The sequence below is a fragment of the Saccopteryx leptura genome, chromosome 11, assembly GCF_036850995.1.
Source record: "Saccopteryx leptura isolate mSacLep1 chromosome 11, mSacLep1_pri_phased_curated, whole genome shotgun sequence".
Classification (NCBI taxonomy): domain Eukaryota; kingdom Metazoa; phylum Chordata; class Mammalia; order Chiroptera; family Emballonuridae; genus Saccopteryx; species Saccopteryx leptura.
The window spans coordinates 2,114,826-2,136,367 of NC_089513.1; the positions used below are offsets into that span (position 1 = coordinate 2,114,826).

Sequence of the window (21,542 nt, forward strand, 5' to 3'; positions counted from 1 at the left end):
TTCTTGTGAATGCGGCCGATTCTGGTTGTCCTTATTCATTTTCTCTTATTCGAGTGGAAGTGTAGTTTGCTCATAATGGATTATTGATTGGTCTGAGCGAGGCGGCCCCCAGGCCTCCCGTGAGGGTCCTTACTCTCCTGAGCAGTGAAAGGGTCACTTCATGGAGTCCCTGGAACCCCGGTCTGGGGGACTATAAGCCTGGGATTGTGAATCTCGGGCAGGTTGGTGCGTGGGGAGTGGGATCTCCTCATGGTGGCTCTGGGATTTCTCCCCATTTGTTCAGAGAATGGGCTGTTTGTGCGTGGCGGCCGATAAGCTTGTGCGGGATGTGAAGGATGTATTTTAAATCTGTGGGTCATAACGCTACAGTTTAACCAGTCGAGCTCAGTTCATTGTCAGCGGAACAGACGCCCAGTCTATGCTAGACACACTGGCCCAGCAGCCACGGGGCAATGCCCTGTGGCCAGAGTCCTCTTTCAGAGCCCCCCCCCCCCCCCGCTGAGCTGGAGACTTCTCCTTTCTTCTGAAGCTGCTCTCTGGAACCCCAAGGCCCCGGTCCACGTCCCGGACCGCCTATCTGCTGTGAGCGGTGCTGTCTGTGAGGACGTCATCTCTCCCGCTGGCCCCGCTCCTTCTATTTCTCACGCTCTCCTGTGACCAGCGCTCTGAAGACCCTCTCCCCCAGGACCACAGGGCCCCTGCCCCTCTGGCTCAGGCCGTGCTCATTCTACCCACTGTTCCCTGGAAGGTGACCAGAGCAGGAGAGAAGGATCAGTGATTGCACAGCGTGGAGGAAACCAAGACTCTGTCTTCGTCTCACGATATGCTTAATTAATGAACTAGAACTAAAAACAAAACAACACCCAGAATGTAGAGGGCTCTTTGAGAAACGGCGTGAGCCTCAGGGTTGGCTTCCCTGAACTGCTGGAGACCAGTGACCTTGGTGCATGCAGGAAGCGTCCCGTCCAGGGTTCCAGAGGCTTCTCCAGCCTCCCCTGGGCGCACATGGTCCCTTTGGGTTGCTTTCAGAGTTTCTGTGTTATGGAAACTACGCTACGTGTTCGAGGTGGTTGGAAAGTTGGAAAGTTGAGCCTGCCGATTGCCTTTTGCAGGATAACCGTGGAATAGAATCAGCTCTGATAGTTTTGGGGAGACCAGTATAGAACGGGTGGGCTTTAGCTTTTTTTTTTTTGTATTTTTCCAAAGATAGGAAGGAGTGGGGAGGCAGTCAGACAGACAGACTCACTCCCACATGTGCCCATCCGGGGTCCACCCAGCATGCCCACCAGGGGGCAATGTTCTGCCCAATTGGGGTGTTGCTCTGTTGTAACCCGAGCCATTCTAGTGCCTGAGGTGGAGGCCATGGAACCATCCTCAGTGCCCGGACCATGTTTGCTCCAGTGGAGCCTTGGCTGCAGCAGGGGAAGAGAGAGACAGAGAGGAAGGAGAGGGGGAGGGGTGGAGAAGCAGATGGGTGCTTCTCTTGTGTGCCCTGGCCGGGAATTGAACCCTGGACTTCCACATTCTGGGCCAACACTCTACCACTGAGCCAACCGGCCAGGGCGGGCTTTCCCTTTGCATTGAGTTTAATTCACAGAACAGAAGGGGGCAAGATTTTCTGTCCATTGAGAAATAGGCTCACTGTTTCAAAATGTAGGCTTGTTGACCTTTTCTTCCGATAACACCATCTGAACTGGTTGGAAACTGGTTGTTTATGGAAGAAAGTCCTCCTCAGTGGCATCACTGGTTTCCACCATGGAAAGCATAAACACCGGAGGTGGCCAGGCTGGCTCGTCTGGCTGGCACTGGTCACACTGGGCCCGGGAGCCTGGGGATGGGTTCCTGGGATATCACTGGTCCAGCCTCCTGGGAGATAGCAGCCAGCCGTCTCTTACAATAAAATACTGCTTTTCATTTAAATAGTTCCATATTATCCAGATGCTTTTACTTTCTTTGACTGCCCCACACTAGAATGAACAAAAGGTGCTTACCTGGCTTGCATTGCTTAGAGCCCTCTGAGCTCCTTGGGGGCCCAAGGACGGGGAGGGGGGGAGAGTAGGTGGGAGAGGGAGGGTAGGAAAGGGGTGAGGTGGGGTAGGGCGCCCCCCAGGCTCCCCCAGAGTAGCTCTGCTTTTACTTGTGTTACTGAGGTTGCAAGTGGGAGCCATTGTTTTAACTTCTTTTGTGAAAAACTTAAAAAGAAAAATCCGTCGAAATAGAGTAACGAATAAATGTGCATCCCCCCCCCCCCCCCCACCGGTTGGTCCAGCAGTTTGCCTTCTCTCTCTTTTCTGTCAACCACCTCTAAGGTACTTCATCCTTGGTCTTCAAAAACTGAGAGGGTCTCCAACATCAGCCACCCCACAAACGTCACAGTGGTTTCCCTGGGCTGTCCGCTGTTTATTCCGCAGTGAGGTGGAGTGTCAGGCAGGTTCTGGCCCTGGGCTCCATTGGGCGGGTCTGCTGTGAGGGTCACCGTAGCTGCTGGTAGAAGACCTGGTCCTGCTAGTGACCTGTGGTGAAGCCGGGGGCCCCGTGTCTGCACAGGTGTTGCTAGGGAGCAATTTCTGGGCTAGCTCCCGAAGCTTCTGTTTGTCCTTTTGAATTTATCAAAACAAATACTGCCCTTCCCAGTGACGAGGAGTCTCTGGGTACTCCCCTGACATTCTGTTCATTGATTGCACAGTTATTAATTATCATACCTGACATACCCTGGCCGTTGACTGCGTGCTCAACATTCCAACTTGCTTGCCTTAAACTTCATAAAGTACTGTTATCATGACCGTCATTTCCATGTTCAAGAGGAAGGAATGGACTGGCGAACAGAGAGATTCAGACACTTGTTCAAGGTCACACAGCAGATTCAAGTGAGTGGAAACACTGGGCCTGTCAGGTCATCTGACCTGGAAGCTCACGGTCGAGACCTCCTCTCCCGGGGATTTGGGGTGAGGGCGGAGAAAGCTCTGTGTTTTGTGAGCCTGCCCTCACAGAGTATGTTGTCTAACACACAGGTGTGTGACAGATTAAAGAAGCAGTAACGGGACTGTGTCCAGAGGTGTGCTGTGATGCACCCGGGCCACACAAGAGTGCCTGGGGTCGGAGGGGGTGCTCCAGGGGCCTGATTCAGTCTGCTGCACACGGGGCTTAAGCCAGGCCCTTGAGAAAGTCAGTGACTGAGGTGTCAGGGCTCAGAGGTCACTGTGAGTGTGTGTCCAGTTGGGATGTGAGCAAGACACAGGGTCACGGATTGGGGGAGCTGGGGACAGGCATCCTCGGTGCCGATGTGGCCCTTATAAGCTCAGGTAGGGGAGCCTGGGTCCCGTCTGCAGGATGTGAACACTTGTGCGGGGTTGGAGTCTCAGACTACCCAGATGTGCGTTCTGGAACTGTGGTCTGGGCTTGAGGTAAGAAGGGGGTGTGAATTCAAGACTGAACTGGAGACACAGTCAACAGGACAAGGACTTTTTTTTTTTATGACAGAGAGAGAAAAATAGAGACAGAGAGAAGGACAGATGGAGTGACAGGCAGGAAGGGAGAGAGATGAGAAGCATCAGTTCTTCGTTGTGGCACCTTAGTTGTTCATTGATTGCTTTCTCATATGTGCCTTGACTGGGGGGCTACAGCAGAGCGAGTGATCCCTTGCTCAAGCCAGTGACCTTGGGTTTCAAGCTGGTGAGCCTTGCTCAAACCAGAGGAGCCTGCGCTTTAAGCTGGCGACATCGGGGGTTTGAACCTGGGTCCTCCATGTCCCAGTCTGACGCTCTATCCCTACGCCACCGCCTGGTCAGGCACATTTTTATTTAGTAAACATTTAATTTTCCCTATTTTTATAGATACTACCTTTTTATTTTTATTTTATTTTTTTATGTAATGCATTCAAAATATAGTTTTCTTTGAAAATTACCTAAGGCATTTTTATTTTTATTTTTTATTTTTATTTTTTTTTGTTTTGTTTTTCATTTTTTTTTTCTAAAGCTGGAAACGGAGAGACAGTCAGACAGACTCCCGCATGCGCCCGACCGGGATCCACCCGGCACGCCCACCAGGGGGCGACGCTCTGCCCACCAGGGGGCGATGCTCTGCCCATCCTGGGCGTCGCCATATTGCGACCAGAGCCACTCTAGCGCCTGAGGAAGAGGCCACAGAGCCATCCCCAGCGCCCGGGCCATCTTTTGCTCCAATGGAGCCTTTGGCTGCGGGAGGGGAAGAGAGAGACAGAGAGGAAAGCGCGGCGGAGGTGTGGAGAAGCAAATGGGCGCTTCTCCTGTGTGCCCTGGCCGGGAATCGAACCCGGGTCCTCCGCACGCTAGGCCGACGCTCTACCGCTGAGCCAACCGGCCAGGGCAAGGCATTTTTAAAAAGTAGCTTCAAACTATTTGCTCTTCTGGAGAGAAACACACATGTGTGCGCGCGCATGCGCATTTGGAGAGAAACAATGAGATGTCCATTGGACATCTATTTTACAACCCTAATCAGCAAGCCATTTTTATGCCTAAACGATTAAATTACAGTCTTGTCTGGCAAGTTCCCAGTGGCAGCCTTGGAAAAAGTTTGTAACACAAGTAACAACAAGACTGCGATTTATTATCGGGCCAGTTCCCATGGGGCTGTGCTTCATGCATGTCGGTGGTAACCTGTTGTCATGTGTCAGCTGAGACACACGGACACACGTGTGCTCTTCAACCTCCCCCCCAGCACCTCCTTCCAGATGTGTTCCTGGAGGTCTTTCTTGAGTCCTGGTTTGGGTGAAAAGCTTGTATTTGTTTATGTCCACAGTTGGTAAGGTGTAGGTATCAGTAGGATGGTGCGTTTTAGGGGGGTTGGCACACCTAACCCCCTGGCAGCTCAGGACTGGCATGCTCTGTACTCAAACCAGAAGTGCCACCCTGTCACCTGGTGGCGTGTGGGTGTGAACTGTTTACCACAGGGGCCACGCCAGTGGGGAGAAGCCGCCCGAGACCCTCCCAGCTCACAGGGGTTGGGGGTCTTTTAATAAAAGAACAGCGAAGCCCGGCTGGTTTTGAGGGGGAGTGTGCCAGCAGGGCTGAAAAGGTCCCGTAACCCTGTCACTGGAGTGACTGCCCCAGGGCCCGTTACTAAGTAGGAAGTTCTGATGACAGCATTCTTGTTCTCTTTAGGAAAAGGAGGGAGGGGTGAGTCTGTCTTAACGAGCAGCCTTTGCCGGCAGCTAAGAAGGAAGGAAGGAAGGACCGCAGAGGTCTGCTGACTCGGCCAGGAGAGAGAGAGAGCCAGTGCTGGGAACTACCGTTTTGGCTGTTTCTTAAAAGGTTTTTTGCAGGAAACTTAATCAGTCAACTGTGGGCATTCTGGAGGGGCGGCCGAGTGGGCCTCCTTCACGCAGAGCCGGTTTTTGATGTTCGGATTTCCTTAAGATAATGGCGATTTGGGCTGAAATTGTTTCGACCGTTACAGCACTTTTCCCGTGTTTACTGTTATACATTTTTCCCTTCAGAATGTTGTTCAGTGCTTGAACAACCCTGGGCCATGCCGTTCTGCCGGGGACTGACCACCGGGCTGAGTTTTGGGAGATTGGGGTGGGCACAGGAGACCAGGCTGCCTGGCCGCTGCTGGCCGCCCTCGCGTCCTTTCTCTGGAATGTTCTGTAAAATGGAGGGCCTGCTGGCTTTGGGCCAAGCTTTCAAACTAGGTTTGGAAGGAAGCTGGAGAAGAAATGAAAACTGTCTTCTCTATCTGGATTCTCGGTCTAGGCTTTCATCGGGGTTTGGGGTAATATCCAGGTGGTTGTGAGAACATGGGGATTTTTTTGGGGGAGCAGATGAGGCAGTGCAAAGATTTTTCAAATGTGTAGGAGATTTTGAGCCCCCCACCCCCACACCAGGAAGGAGGGAAACATTGCTGCTGCAACGCATTCTGAGAGACCCAGTGGGCCTGGATGCTGGGAGTGTTTGGGGACCCCTGAGCTTTGTTGTAGTGGCCAGGGGGCTGTGCTCACACCTGTCCTGCCCCTTTGCCCCAGCTCTGGGCCTGGGCAGGACGCTACCTGGTACTGGATGTGACAACCTGTTGGCCAGGTATATTCATCAGCCTGTCAGGCACTGGGGCAGGGATCTGAGTGGCGTTCAGTGGAGGGGCCAGTGAGGAGGTGCTTGTAGGGGCTTTGGTGACACATGGCTGCTCTGTTGTGATATCCTGACTCTCGGCACCTGACACATGAGGAGATGCCCCTGGGGTGTGTAGGATGTGCCCCTTGGAAGCCATGTAGATGGTTAATGGGGGACCATGGCTCTCAGGTTCCACATGGCACCCCTTGGCACTGGTTGGGACCCCAGGACCTGCCACACCTGGATGGCACAGAGACGGGGTCCCTAGGTGCTCACCCTGGAGCTGCTACTCAGCTTTGAAAGATCCCTTTGAGTTGGAGGACGGGCTGACAGTTCATACCGTGATGGACCGTCAGGTTGCGTGGAGTCTAAAATTAGTTCAGAGCCACCGGTTTCCGGTATTTTAGTTGGTTTTTCCCTTCGTAAAATTATTTCTGTATGTTCCTTAGACTCCTAAGATTTTTATACCCAGATGAGGTTTACTAAGTTAAATACAAGTGGCATGCTTCATTCATAATTTTGTATATAACGTCACATTCAATACTTTGGGGGTAAACTAGGTCCTGGGATAGACGAGAATATGTGCAAATTATCTGCCTCATAAAGTCATCACAGATAATGTACAGATACCTAAAACTGGTGCCAAGGCCAACCCCGCTTGGAAAAACAATTTTAAATTAGCTTAAAATGTCATTAAGAGGTATTCTTGGCCTCCTTTGTCCAGTTTTTGGGGGAGTGTTTGTGGATGGACGTGGGCGGAGTCACTAATTTGGGGCTCCGTGTTCCATCAGGGGGACCCGTGTGCACCTGTTGGTTGGGACGGTAATGACCACTGAGCACAGTACTGGCCACGCAGTCCTGGGCAGCTGGTCCAGGGCACACATCTTCAAGGAGCGGAGGGTTCCTTCTCTGCACTTCATGACCTCTCTCTTACTAAATCATCCAACTTCTTAACCGAAGTCTCCTTTCCCTACTCCTTAATGTCTTTGTAAGGCCTTTCTGAACTGGACCCTGTGGCCTCCTGCCCCACCTTTGCGGTGGTTGGCCACTCACCCCCATTACCCTTTGCTCCTCATTGCCAGGCTGTAGCTGTGTGTCTCCCACGCCCAGGAACTCCCCCTAGTCTTTCCTGAAAGATTTTATCTTTTTGACAAAACAATTATTTTAGCACACAGTCAGGTACATTGGTGGTTTATTTTGATTCTTTTCCACTGTTCTCATCAATAATTCATGGCTCGAATGTTGACCTTGGCTTGTGCAGCTTTGTATTTTTGTGGGCGTCTCCTTTCTTCAGTTTGAAGGGATGGATACTTGTATGGAGGACTAGTGCTGGTGGAGGCGAGTGAATCCCTGTCCCTGGGGACACCTTCCTAAGCTCTCCGTGTCTCTCTCTCCCTGTTCCAGGTGCCAGCTGCCCTGCGCCATGCTGTCCAGGTAGGACATGCGGGTGGCGGCGACAGGCATGTCTCTGCAGCCGGGAAGCAGGAGGTTCCTCTGAACATGGAGAGATAAGACCCTGTCCCCCAGGCCTGCCTGACAGAGAGCCGTGCCCGCCTCGGCTGGGCCAGCCTGCAGCGTGCCCCAGATGGATCGCAACCGGGAGGCCGAGATGGAGCTGCGGAGGGGCCCCGAGGGGGCCGGGGACAAGGCCGTGAGTCACAGCTGCTGCATCTGCGGCAAAAGCTTCCCCTTCCAGAGCTCCCTGTCACAGCACATGCGCAAACACACGGGCGAGAAGCCCTACAAGTGCCCCTACTGCGACCACCGGGCTTCCCAGAAGGGCAACCTCAAGATCCACATCCGCAGTCACCGCACAGGGACTCTGATCCAGGGCCATGAGCCCGAGGAGGGCGAGATGCGCGTGTCTGAGGGCCTGGACGGCTGCACCAGCCCCACGAAGAGCACTTCGGCCTGCAACAGGATCCTGAACGGGGCTATCCCGCTGGACAGCAGCAAGATCCTGCTACGGAGCAGCCGGAAGGAGCCGGAGGGCACCACATGCGCCGCGGAGGATGGCAGGGTCGTGGCACAGTGCTCCTTCTGCAAGTGCAAGTTCGAGCGCAAGAAGGACCTGGAGCGGCACGTGCACCGGACGCACAAGCCCTTTAAGTGCCGGCTGTGCAGCTATGTGACGCTGCGGGAGGAGTCCCTGCTGAGCCACATCGGGAAGGACCACATCACTGCGCAGGTGCCCAGCGGCGAGGCCTGCGTGGAGAACGGCAAGGTGGAGCTGCCGCCCGGGGAGTTCCCGTGCGAGGTGTGCGGCCAGGCCTTCAGCCAGACCTGGTTCCTGAAAGCGCACATGAAGAAACACAGGGGCTCCTTCGACCACGGCTGTCACATCTGCGGCCGACGATTCAAAGAGCCGTGGTTCCTGAAAAACCACATGAAGGCGCACGGCCCCAAGGCGGGGAGCAAGAACAGGCCCAAGAGTGAGCTGGACCCAATCGCCACCATCAACAACGTGGTGCAGGAGGAGGCGATTGTGGCTGGCCTGGCCCTCTACGAAGTCTGCACCAAGTGCGGGAACCTGTTTACAAACCTGGACAGCTTGAATGCCCACAACGCGGTCCACCGCCGGGTGGAGGCGGGCTGGCCGCGGGCCCTGGCCGCGGAGGGTGCGCTCGGCCCCGCCCACTCCCAGGAGCTCTTCCTCCAGTGCCTGAACCTGTGTCCCGCCGGGACCGGTGCCGGTGCGCCCGCTCAGGGACAGGCTGGGCAGCGGGTGGCCGAGTTGGACCCGGTCAACAGCTACCAGGCCTGGCAGCTGGCCACCCGGGGCAAGGTTGTCGAGCCGGCTGAGTACCTCAAGTATGGCACATGGGATGAGGTGCAGGCCGGGGACGTGGCCTTCGACAAGGAGCGGCGCGAGTACATCTTAGTGAGCCAGGAGAAGCGCAAGCGTGAGCTGGAGCCAGGGGTGCAGGGCCCCCCGCGCAAGAGGACGGGCACGCCCGGAGATTCTGTGCCTGGACCCCCGGACCCCCGGCCGGCCGCGCGCCCCAGCCGGCGCGCCACCACCCCCGCAGGCCAGGGCAAGTCGTCCGAGTGCTTCGAATGCGGCAAGATCTTCCGCACCTACCACCAGATGGTGCTGCACTCCCGGGTGCACCGCCGCACGCGCCGCGACCGTGACCAGGACGGCCCCAGGGACTGCGCGCCCCACGCCCGCTGCGGCTCGCTCAGCGAGGGGGACTCGGCCTCGCAGCCCAGCAGCCCCGGCTCGGCCTGCGCCGCCCCTGACTCCCCGGGCTCCGGCTTGGCTGAGGAGGCCACAGAGGAGAGCGGAGAAGAGGGCACGGTCGACCATACACCAGGTGAGCAGGACCACCTTTGCCGCCAGGTTACAGGTGGTTGGTGTCTAGGTGTCTCAGGCTCAGGAAGTCCTGGTGCCCAGGCATCTCATGCTCCGGGAGTCTGGGCTCAGGTAGCCCTGTACCCAGGTGGCCCAGGCCTGGGTATTCTCAGCTCAGGTAGCCCTATCCCCAGGTGGCTCTGGAGTCAGATGGCCCCTTGCCAGGTCGTCCTTGCCCAGATGTCCTATGCCCAGGTGGCCCCGTGATCTGGTATCCCTGAGCCCAGGTACCCTCCCTAGCTCATTGTTTAGTACCGAGGTAACCTTGTTCAGGGTAGCCCTTCCCACAGTGTCTCTGAGCCCAGGAGCCTTGCAGCCTTAGAGCCAGATGGCTCAGGCTCAGATGGTTCAGGAGCCCAGGGAAACCTGGTGCTCAGGTGCCCAATGCCAAGGTAGTCAGTGCTCTCATAGTGCCTTGAACCCAAGTGTCCCAGGCCCAGCTGCCCTATAGCCAGGTGGCTCATGGTCCTAAGCCAAATAACCCTGTGCCCAGGCGGTCTGGGCTCAGGTAGGCTCGCACCTGGGTGACTCTGAACCTTGGCTGGCGGGTGAAGACACAGGTGCCTAGGACTCAACCTGCAGGCTCCTCTTTGCTCACTGCTCAGGAGAGTTTGCACAAATGGACACCTTTGTCCGATTGAGTGGATGGTCCCTCTAGGGCAGGGGTCCCCAAACTACGGCCCGCGGGCCACATGCGGCCCCCTGAGGCCATTTATCCGGCCCCCGCTGCACTTCTGGAAGGGGCACCTCTTTCATTGGTGGTCATTGAGAGGAGCACATTGACCATCTCATTAGCCAAAAGCAGGCCCATAGTTCCCATTGAAATACTGGTCAGTTTCTTGATTTAAATTTACTTGTTTTTTATTTTAAATATTGTATTTGTTCCTGTTTTGTTTTTTTACTTTAAAATAAGATATGTGCAGTGTGCATAGGGATTTGTTCATAGTTTTTTTTTATAGTCCGGCCCTCCAACGGTCTGAGGGACAGTGAACTGGCCCCCTGTGTAAAAAGTTTGGGGACCCCTGCTCTAGGGTGTCGGTCATTTGGTTAGACCACACGTGACAGGCCACCTTGGGGCCTGCCTGTCTCTCCTGCTGCCGTCGCAGACCTGGTTCCCTCACCGTGGTGTGCACATGAGGGCAGGAACAGAAGGCACAGTGAGTGCACACGCCCACGTGCCTCCGCCCCTCCTCCCTGGCGCTTGGTAGCCAAGTAAAAGAGGAACTTCAAGTCAGTGCACAGTTCTAATTAATCTCCCTGGGTTCAGGTGACCCGGTGGGTTCAGAGACAGCTAATTGGCAAGGATGACTTTCCAAATAGCCGCTATGGAAACACATCAAGAGGCTCTGCCAACTTTTGTTTTCACCGCTTTCCTACGTTTTATAAATTCTAAACATGTTGACACTTTTTCTTCCTTGTTTTGTGTTCCGGGTGTTTCTTGCAAGTCCCGGGGTCTTGTAACTTTCTCCGCATAGCCAGGAATGTTTCCCCCCCTTCTAACTCTGAAAACTGGGTAATGGGTGTGGCTTTTACCTGAAGGGTCAGGCGTGATGGAAGGAATCCCGAGTTCCTTCAGCAGGGCTGTTTCTGGTTTGTAGGGAGAGAAATGCCCTGGATGAGTGTCTGTACACATAAAGGAACCATCACACATCACTCACTGACCCACATTTCTTACCTGTTGCTTGGTCATTAACCGGTGAGTCGGAGCAGGGGACCGCTTTGTACAGTGCTTGTTCCCTGAGATTTTTTCCTTTTGATTCTTCTAACAACAGCTTGTCATGCAAAACCTGGTGAACCCAGTCGTGACCCCTGCGTGGCGTTTTAAATTTTTGGGTTTCCTCTTGTCAAGTTTTTATGATTGGAGATTTTATTTGGCCACGGACCAATAACACAATGACTACTTTTTTAGAGCCTAATAGGTAAACTCTTTTAAGCTAGTCTTAAATTTTATTTATTTTTACTTTGAAGGCAAATATTTTTAATACTTGGAAGAGCCCTTGGGCCTGGTCCCCATCTGTTATGACAGTGGTCGAATGATTAATCGTGAACTACTTCAAGGGTGTTTTTAAAGGCAAAATAAAGTGGGAAGATCGAATTATTTTCAGTATTAATTAGAGATTACTCTTTGGCTCGGGTTTATTAAAGTTTAAAGACTGTCATCTAATTCTGAATAGAATGATGTATATTTTCTCTCTGTGTTACCTACCGTTGGAGACATTAGATACCGCATTTGAGTCTGTAATGAGATTTTGGATGACAGGTGAATTTAACATGTTGACAGTAGAATGAACAGAATATTGTAGCTCATTGACAGGCTCCAAACAGAAATTTATGGCATGACGATGCCTTAAACCGGTGAAGAACATTGTAGGTCTATATGGGTCACTCTTTGTATAACCCCTGAGGACGGTATCTTTCCTTGTTAAAACCACAGACTTCTCAATCCTCATGACCTTGAATGGTGGAGCGTGGCATGAAATTGCTACGTGACACACGGTTCGGGGTTCAGGAGAGAGATGTGTGTTTTGGCCTGGTCTCTCACCGCTCTCCCTTGCAGAGCTGGGCTGAGGGCCTCTCCAGAGAAGCTACTGTGGAAAAGGGCGGGGGGTATTTTGGGTCCTTGGGGTCCTCGTTCATGATCTGTAGTGTGCCTTTGTCTTCTTAAAAAAACATCGAAGGGACTTGACATTCTCATAGAACACTGAGGAGGTGACAGGTTAAAATTGTTAGAGCAAGCACGGAGCCATGGAGGTCAGAAGATCTCAGGGGTCCTCGTACGAGTGAGTCTGGCAGCTGGGAGCTGGGGCAGCCCAGTTGATCTTTGTGACCCTCCCAGTAAATGTCCATTTTGCCATACTTTTACTCAGAGACCCTTTTTTCTCCGACATCCAGGAATGGATTTGAATGTCCCTTGTGCATCGAGAGATAATTTGCACTAGTAGAGTGAATGTAAGAAACGTCCTTTTTTTCCGTGAGGTGGTAGCTGTCTGTGAGTGTTGCCGCCTGTGATCATCCCGTTACTTTTGTTTCCACGAGACTGGGTCCCTGGCAGCTCTCCTCACTCGGTTCTAATGGGAAGAGCAACATTGTGAATGAAGTTCAGTCATTTCGAGTGTCTTACTGAGCTCCATTTAAATCTTCTTTGGAGAAAGTGACCAGGTCCAGGTTAGAGTCCACTGTCGGTGTTCACAAAATTCATTCTGTTCATTAGGGACGAGGAACGTGGAGAGAGAGGGAGTATGACTGAAGTGTATAAAAAGACAGCATTTCCCAATGCAGAGCAGGGATCGGGGTGCAGAGGTCACCACGGAGGGCCGTGGCTGTTGCTTCATGTCAGCAGGTGCAGAGACCACGGGATGACATAGGGATGTTGGAGGATACCACGTGCTTCTGGAAGGACCTGCCTCACACAGTACCCACCGAGCACCTTCTAGCGGCCCTGCCTGGTGCTGGGGGCCATCGCAGGTGTTTGAATCTGCCTCAAACACCGGACTGCCAGGACTCTGTCTCTACAGTTTATCTGTATATTGTGTCCGCTAAACTTGATGTCACTACCCCAGGTTGGGACCATTTCCTGTTCTGACCTCTTTTATCCCATCAAATCCATGTTCTGTCGAGCTCACCCCCGTTATTTATCTTTGGATAATCGCCACAACTTGATCGATAGTAAAACCCCTAAATTTTAGGTGGAATAGCATAGAAATTGCAAGTAGGTGACTGTTTTTGATGGAATAAGACGGCAAATGAGATGTGTAAACCTCAGGGCCGCAGTAGCCAATGCAGCTGGAGGCGTTAAGGGGACAGTGTTGGCATGGTCACGGGAAGGGAGAATAAATTCAAGTGAGAAGTGGGGTTACTGTAGCAGCAAGTGTCCCCCCCTCTGGGCAGCACTCTTGCAAATTTGCAATTGAATGAAGACCCGCAGTCTCTGGTTATAAAATGTTATCTGAGTCGTGCATTGTGACTGGCTCCTTGTCCCTAGCTGTGTGCTGGCCAGCGGGGAGGGCCAGACTTGGTCGTGCAGTCAGTTCAGAGGCTGAACAGCTGTCGTGTCTTTGTAATAGAGCCACAAGGACAGCATAGGGGACATGTTTCTATATGTCCACCCACTGCAACAGGATTTAGGGTGAATTGTGCTAGAAGTCAGGATGTGGGGTGTAGGGTGGGCTGGTGACAAGGAACCTCTGGACAATGGAGCCGGAGATGGATGGAGGGCAGTTCTGTTCTGAGTCACAGCACAGCAGCCACAAAGTGCTCACAGATGAAGCAAAACCTTGAGTGGTGACAACCATCTTCACACTGCCCTGAGGGCTGAGCAGTTGATTTACAGTAGTTGGGACCAGGTGAGGTCGAGAGTAGAAGACTCTCCTGAAGAAACACTCAGACGTGCTTGACGGTGAGCGCAGTGCTTCAGCCGCATTTTAGCAACCAGAAAATGGCTCTCTGTCAGCGCTGTGTGCACACAGACTCAGGGACGTCTGTGTGACGCCATTGCACCCGTTCGCTCTGAAGGACCCGAGGAATATTGAGTTAGGACAGGAGCAGTGTGTTTTGCTGTCTTCTGACACTGCAAACATTGATCATCTACATATGACGTGCGTGCTCGCATTTGCTTGGAGAGAGCACCACGTTCGCTGCCCTTCCAGAATAAAATTATTATTCTGTGAGAGACATCAGACCCTGGAGATGAGGCTTTGGGATTTTCCTCCTGTCACCGGGAGACATGGATGGGACCTGTGTACTCACTGTTGTAAAAGAAACAACACCGTGCACAGCAAACATTTTGGCTTGCTGGCAAAATAAAGGTGACCTTTATTTATTTATTTTTTCTTTTTATTTTTGACTTGCTATAGAATCATAGCATTTTTGAGCTGGGAGTTGCAAGCTCAGAGTTGTTTATTATGCATTCCCCCCTCCCATTTTACCAGGGAGGAAACTGAGGCACAGGGTAATCTCATACTTTGCCTGGAGCTGAATGCTGTGTTTATTCCCGAGGAACAGAGTGGCTGGAGGAAGGCACGTGAGCTTGGATGCCCTAGGTCGTGATTTTTTTTTTTAATTTGCACTGAATAGAAGTGTGTCTTCCATAAATTCTCCAGCCCTGTGAGTGTTCAGTTTCCATGGTGACAGTGTGGGGCCGTGATTCCATGGAAGGGGTTGTCGTTAATGTGTTCCTGCATGTGCGTGGCATCCTGGGTGTTTGATACACACAACTCTTTCTGACCCTAGTGTTAAAACCAGAACTGGGATCCACAGGGTCCAGTTCACAGCCTACCAAAGGGCTCCCATCTCAGTTTGTCACTCGAGGGGTGAGGGCATGTGGTCAGAGGCTAGCTTGAACCTGAGCTGTCCAGGGTGCAGACCCCCTGTCTGCACTTTACAGCGTCCCCGTGGGCAGGAGGTGGAGGCAGCTGCACTCGCTCTGCGGAAGCCGGTCTTCTGTGTGGAGCGTGCTGGTGTCATCCTGTCATGGGAGGTCACTTGTGGTAAACCCTGAGTGAGCATTCTCTAAAGGTGACCTTAACGATTCTCCTGGATTCCAATAAAAATGCATGTGCTGCGTTTCCAGAGCCCTATTTGACACGACCACTCCGTCTTTGCTCCCATCCGGAGTCCCTTTGTGCCCGCCGTCTTGGCCGGGCTAGACTTCGTGTTCCCAGTCGGCAGTGTGGGTGACGCTATGATTCCAGCTTCTCCTCTGGGGTTTACATGTCACGAAGAGGAGCTCTTGACCTTCTCCATTAGTCAGACTTGAACTGATATGAAATGTCAAGACTCCTACTTTTTCGATTTTATCCACCAATAGTGACTAGAAACAGCTGAATTGGGTTTATCACCCCAGTTCCATGAGGTGTGACCTCACATGTGGAGGGCTGCAATGTACCAGTCCAGGAGTGTCCGCAGAGCAAGTTGCTCCGGTCTTGCTTCTGAGCCATTGGTGGCGGGCCAGTGGGATGTGTACAGGGGTTGAGGGTCAGCCCTGGAGGAGGAAGACCCCCCTGCAGGAGACGTGGGTTCACACCTGGTGAGCGGCGGCCAGGACCTCGCCCCAGAGCTGACGCCTTGTTGCAGAGCCCTGGTCAGTAACAGTGGAGAGCCCTGGTCAGTAACAGTGCAGAGCCCTGGTCAGTAACAGTGGAGAGCCCTGGTCAGTAACAGTGGAGAGCCCTGGTCAGTAACAGTGGAGGGCCCTGGTCAGTAACAGTGGAGGGCCCTGGTCAGTAACAGTGCAGAGCCCTGGTCAGTAACAGTGCAGAGCCCTGGTCAGTAACAGTGCAGAGCCCTGGTCAGTAACAGTGGAGAGCCCTGGTCAGTAACAGTGGAGAGCCCTGGTCAGTAACAGTGGAGGGCCCTGGTCAGTAACAGTGGAGGGCCCTGGTCAGTAACAGTGGAGAGCCCTGGTCAGTAACAGTGGAGGGCCCTGGTCAGTAACAGTGGAGAGCCCTGGTCAGTAACAGTGCAGAGCCCTGGTCAGTAACAGTGGAGGGCCCTGGTCAGTAACAGTGCAGAGCCCTGGTCAGTAACAGTGGAGGTGCCCTGGTCAGTAACAGTGGAGAGCCCTGGTCAGTAACAGTGCAGAGCCCTGGTCAGTAACAGTGGAGGTGCCCTGGTCAGTAACAGTGCAGAGCCCTGGTCAGTAACAGTGGAGAGCCCTGGTCAGTAACAGTGGAGAGCCCTGGTCAGTAACAGTGGAGAGCCCTGGTCAGTAACAGTGGAGGGCCCTGGTCAGTAACAGTGGAGAGCCCTGGTCAGTAACAGTGGAGAGCCCTGGTCAGTAACAGTGGAGGGCCCTGGTCAGTAACAGTGCAGAGCCCTGGTCAGTAACAGTGGAGAGCCCTGGTCAGTAACAGTGGAGAGCCCTGGTCAGTAACAGTGGAGAGCCCTGGTCAGTAACAGTGGAGGGCCCTGGTCAGTAACAGTGGAGAGCCCTGGTCAGTAACAGTGGAGAGCCCTGGTCAGTAACAGTGGAGGGCCCTGGTCAGTAACAGTGGAGAGCCCTGGTCAGTAACAGTGGAGGGCCCTGGTCAGTAACAGTGGAGAGCCCTGGTCAGTAACAGTGCAGAGCCCTGGTCAGTAACAGTGGAGAGCCCTGGTCAGTAACAGTGGAGAGCCCTGGTCAGTAACAGTGGAGAGCCCTGGTCAGTAACAGTGGAGAGCCCTGGTCAGTAACAGTGGAGAGCCCTGGTCAGTAACAGTGGAGAGCCCTGGTCAGTAACAGTGGAGAGCCCTGGTCAGTAACAGTGGAGGGCCCTGGTCAGTAACAGTGGAGGGCCCTGGTCAGTAACAGTGGAGGGCCCTGGTCAGTAACAGTGCAGAGCCCTGGTCAGTAACAGTGCAGAGCCCTGGTCAGTAACAGTGGAGAGCCCTGGTCAGTAACAGTGGAGAGCCCTGGTCAGTAACAGTGGAGAGCCCTGGTCAGTAACAGTGGAGAGCCCTGGTCAGTAACAGTGGAGGGCCCTGGTCAGTAACAGTGGAGAGCCCTGGTCAGTAACAGTGGAGAGCCCTGGTCAGTAACAGTGGAGGGCCCTGGTCAGTAACAGTGGAGAGCCCTGGTCAGTAACAGTGCAGAGCCCTGGTCAGTAACAGTGGAGAGCCCTGGTCAGTAACAGTGGAGGGCCCTGGTCAGTAACAGTGGAGGGCCCTGGTCAGTAACAGTGGAGGTGCCCTGGTCAGTAACAGTGGAGGGCCCTGGTCAGTAACAGTGGAGGTGCCCTGGTCAGTAACAGTGGAGGGCCCTGGTCAGTAACAGTGGAGAGCCCTGGTCAGTAACAGTGGAGAGCCCTGGTCAGTAACAGTGGAGAGCCCTGGTCAGTAACAGTGGAGAGCCCTGGTCAGTAACAGTGGAGAGCCCTGGTCAGTAACAGTGCAGAGCCCTGGTCAGTAACAGTGGAGAGCCCTGGTCAGTAACAGTGGAGAGCCCTGGTCAGTAACAGTGGAGGTGCCCTGGTCAGTAACAGTGGAGAGCCCTGGTCAGTAACAGTGGAGGTGCCCTGGTCAGTAACAGTGGAGGGCCCTGGTCAGTAACAGTGGAGGGCCCTGGTCAGTAACAGTGGAGGGCCCTGGTCAGTAACAGTGGAGGGCCCTGGTCAGTAACAGTGGAGGGCCCTGGTCAGTAACAGTGGAGAGCCCTGGTCAGTAACAGTGGAGGTGCCCTGGTCAGTAACAGTGGAGGGCCCTGGTCAGTAACAGTGGAGGGCCCTGGTCAGTAACAGTGGAGGGCCCTGGTCAGTAACAGTGGAGGGCCCTGGTCAGTAACAGTGGAGAGCCCTGGTCAGTAACAGTGGAGGTGCCCTGGTCAGTAACAGTGGAGAGCCCTGGTCAGTAACAGTGGAGGGCCCTGGTCAGTAACAGTGGAGGGCCCTGGTCAGTAACAGTGGAGGGCCCTGGTCAGTAACAGTGGAGAGCCCTGGTCAGTAACAGTGGAAGTGCCCAGTTAGGAACAGTAGCTGGGCCCAGTTACAGTAGCAGTGGCTTCAGTCAGAGAGTGTACTGTGAGTCCTTGTGTAGTAACACAGTTTTAAAGTTGAAAGTGGGTGAATGTGAAACAGTATCCTATCCTCTTGGATGGGCAGGACTTCCTTACGGTTTTAGCAACTTTTGGTGAGGTGTCAGACTAGGGATCTGGGAGGGTGCCTTTCTCATGGCTTCTGGGCCTGCATGTCTTTGCCGATGCCCTGACCTGGAGTCTGCGTCCATGGCCTTCTTCTGAGCCGTCAGTCCTGTGGTCAAGTAGCAGAAATGGCGGGCCCCCACCGCACGCAGGGCATGGGGAACTCAGAACAGGGGCCTCCCTCATCCTTGACCCGCCTGGTGCTTGGCTGTGGCAGGCAGGACAGCCCAGGCTGTTGTGGCCAGTACCGCTTTGGCGCCCCTGTGGTGGGCGCGGGGTGTTCTGGGGCCTATTGTGAGGTGTCCTGGGGCACAGCATCCAGAGGGACCACAAGGAGCTGTCTTTTCCAGGGGAGGCCTTCCTGTGCAGACAAGCTGCAGGGACCCTTCCAAAGCCGCTGGCCCATGTGACCTATGGTCCCGCCTCGGATCCTCAGGCTGCTGGGAAAGGCAGGCTCTCCTGTCCCCACTTGCTAAGCCCTGGGCAAGTAGGAGTACAGAGTCAGGCATGGCCCGGGGGCTCAGATGCAGCCCCTCCCCCCACCGGAGCTGGAGCTAGGGCGGCCTCTCGGCAGTCAGGGCGCCCCCAGAGCCCAGGCCTGGCTCGGGCCTGTCGGGGCTCCGCTCAGCGGGCTGCTGCTGCGTTCCTGTCCACTTGGTCTGCGTGTTCTTAGGGGGTGCCGCTGAATTATTTAGTAAGTTGAGACTCTTTCCAACCACTTAAGCTTTATTGACTAAGCGTTTTCTTTTCTTTCTTTCTTTCTTTTTTTTTTTTTGGTTGTGAATGCATTTCTGAGACACATCTTGACTTCTTCCTTTGTAAGTTTAGGTTGATTTTCTCTTTTTTTGGTTCTTAACGTCTGGTGTTCCGAACCTAAGTGGAGGCCCAGTTTTGTTTTTGTTTTTTTCCAGAAAATCTCCATAGGCTCCTCAGAGGAGCTAGTATTTGCATAAGCCTCTGCCTATGAAAACGGATGGTGGTTTTTAGATTCGTACTTTACTGGAATTAAAAAGGCTAGGGGGATATTATTCTTCAGAGGAAAGGTTAGAAGGTCACACTTTCATTGCTGCCTGACGCCCTGTGTGTGCTGTCAGCATGGTGGCGTCTATCTAAAGGACACCTGCCTCCCGGTTGATTGACACAGGCAGCCATTGATTTGAGAGGAGCGTTTCCACAGATGAGTAAGACGTTTGGCCTGACAGCGGGCTGCTAGATACGTTCCCGTGGAAATGTCATGGGTCGAAGTCTAAACTCATGTCCTCTCTCCTGATGGCAGAATGTTGCCTTTCTGCACGGTGAATAAACTGTGTGCCAGACTTTTCAGGGTGACTGTTTTATATCTAATAACCTACAGCGGTTATTGAAGTAGATCATTCACAGTGAGAATTCCGTGGTGGCCCCCAATGGCTTGGCCATCCCCTCGGTAGGACTAAGTTTCCTGTGTTGCCAGACTCTTGTATCTGAAACCTCCCGGAGAATGGTCACTTCCCTCCAAGCCATTACCTTGTCCTGACATCGATTCCAATATTAGTGTCATTGGAACTGGTCATTAACTGGACGGGGCTGTTGGAGAGCATCCTCTTTGAAACTGAAATGAAGGGTCAGGTTTCCAGTGTGAGGTCTGGTTGCTGTTGGTCCTTTGGTATAAAACGCGCTTATAAATATCACCGGTTAAGAAAAAGGACTACCGCCCGATTCGTGGGATACAATTTGCCCCCCCCAGACAGTTTTGGTATCAGGCTAGAAATTAGAAGTGGTAGGGTAGATGGAATGTTTTCATTTTCAAGAAATGTTTCTGAGTACTGTATTTTTTTTTTTCCAAAAAGGATGGAATTGGGTAAGGCAGAGAGCTCTGGAGGTTGAAAACAAGGCACAAACCCTTAAAAACCTTCTTGACTGACAGAGGAGGGTCAGCCGTGTCCTCCCATGTGTGTCCCCTGCAGGTGACACTCAGAGTTCCTGTGTGTCAGGGCCGAGGAGAGCTGTCGCCCAGTCCTGACTCGGGAACATTTTGGAAACCAAGCGGAAGCCACTGGACAGGTTGTGCCTGGGCCGAGGAGGAAGAGCCTCAGCAGTTTCCATGGCGATAGCCTGCACACCACTTAGCATCAGATTCCTGAGATGTTTGGAAGCCCAGTGACAAAGGGGCCTATGCCTGGGAGTGAGTTCGAAGAGATGAAATCGTGGAGGCGGGGGCTGCCTGCCTGCTTCCATTCTGGGTCAGACCTTCACGCACTCTCCCCCTCTTTTTTCTCAAGTGAAAGGTCTTTGTCTTTGAATGTGAAGATCTGCTCTCTGAGGGGATGGCTGTGGACGTTTGTACAAGTTTTCAGAGCTGTGCCCGCCTCGGGGCAGCTAGCTGGGCCCATCTAGAGTGGTGGTGACAACCAGGTCTTTCCCTTCCGGGCATCTGTCCCCAGGGGCAGCGATGGAAGCCCAGACAGAGGCCGCTGGACACAGGAGCACCTGGAACCCGCCTTGGTCACCCCCATGGACCCTCTGCCCCATCCCAGTGTGAATGTGTTAGTTCTCAGCTCCTTTGTTGGAAGTAATTCGTTCCAGTAGTGTGTTTGTGTTAAGATGAGAACAAGTTCGAGCTGCCTGATTTAGTGACTAAAAAATACAGGATGCCTGTTAAATACAGATGGGGGAACCCGGTTCTTTTTTTAGTGTCACTGTCCCGTGGCCTGTTGGAGACACACTTAATGCTCAGCAGTTGTTGGTCGCATATCTGAAATTCAGGTGACCTGACCATCATCTGTGTTTCCTCCGGGGCACGTCTCTGCGGGCAGGTCAAGTCGCCTTGTGCAGGTGGAAGTCTGTCTGGTTGCCTGGCTGACGTGTTGGCCCATGAACACCGGCTGAGCAGCCCATCCTGTGATTACTGTAGGCTGGGAGACACTGGTTCTCTCTCCGTGTGGCTGCTACAAGAACCATTAGCCAAGGAAGAAAAGGGGTAAACTTTTGGTGGCGTTTGCTTTTATTTTTTCTCTTTATTTTTTTAGTCCTAGTTGCTAAAATGTTTAAGCCCAGGTGTAGGCTCTGTGGAGGGTCAGAGCAGGGCCGTGGAGAAAGAGAGTCGGAAGAATCAAAGGGGGTCTTCAGTCTGTTCGCTCAATGATAAAGTAACAGGTTTGCTAGCGGTTGTGTCCAGCGTCTCACAAGGACACCAGACACGTGAGTACTCTGTATAGCGCGGGGGAACTTGACCTTTGAAGTTTCCATTCAATCTCTGAAGTGGGACCTGAAGCATTATGCTGTGGGGTTGTGTCCCCAACTCAGAAGTCAGCCCCCAGAGAGGAAGGTTCTTCTGTGTGTGTGTGTGTGTGTGTGTGTGTGTTTTGTAATATTTTCAAAAGTTTTAATGAGTAACTTAAACTTGCAAAAGGAGTGTAGTTATTGTATCAGTTTTGATACTCAGAATGGCCACATACAATCATTTCAACTGGTACACATTTTATTTTTAAATCATTTTTTATCGTTCAATTATAGT

General features: G+C 53.1%; 1 protein-coding gene and 1 non-coding gene across 8 annotated transcripts in view; one reads left to right on the forward strand and one right to left on the reverse strand.

The window, feature by feature from the left end:
• The window catches only part of ZNF516 (zinc finger protein 516), a 103,209-nt gene that overhangs the window by 37,758 nt on the left and 43,909 nt on the right, over nucleotides 1-21,542 (forward strand). For 6 of the 7 annotated variants that reach the window (XM_066353632.1, XM_066353636.1, XM_066353633.1 and 3 more), the window contains exon 2: nucleotides 7,488-9,400. In XM_066353632.1, coding sequence (XP_066209729.1) covers nucleotides 7,669-9,400 — 1,732 coding nt within the window. In that variant the 5' untranslated portion in view covers nucleotides 7,488-7,668. Of the gene's footprint in view, nucleotides 1-2,847; nucleotides 2,868-7,487; nucleotides 9,401-21,542 lie in introns of those variants that run through there. The other variant, XM_066353638.1, reaches the window with a different exon arrangement.
• Nucleotides 1,489-1,564, reverse strand: TRNAS-AGA (transfer RNA serine (anticodon AGA)). The gene has a single exon. It is a non-coding gene; the product is annotated as a tRNA-Ser (tRNA).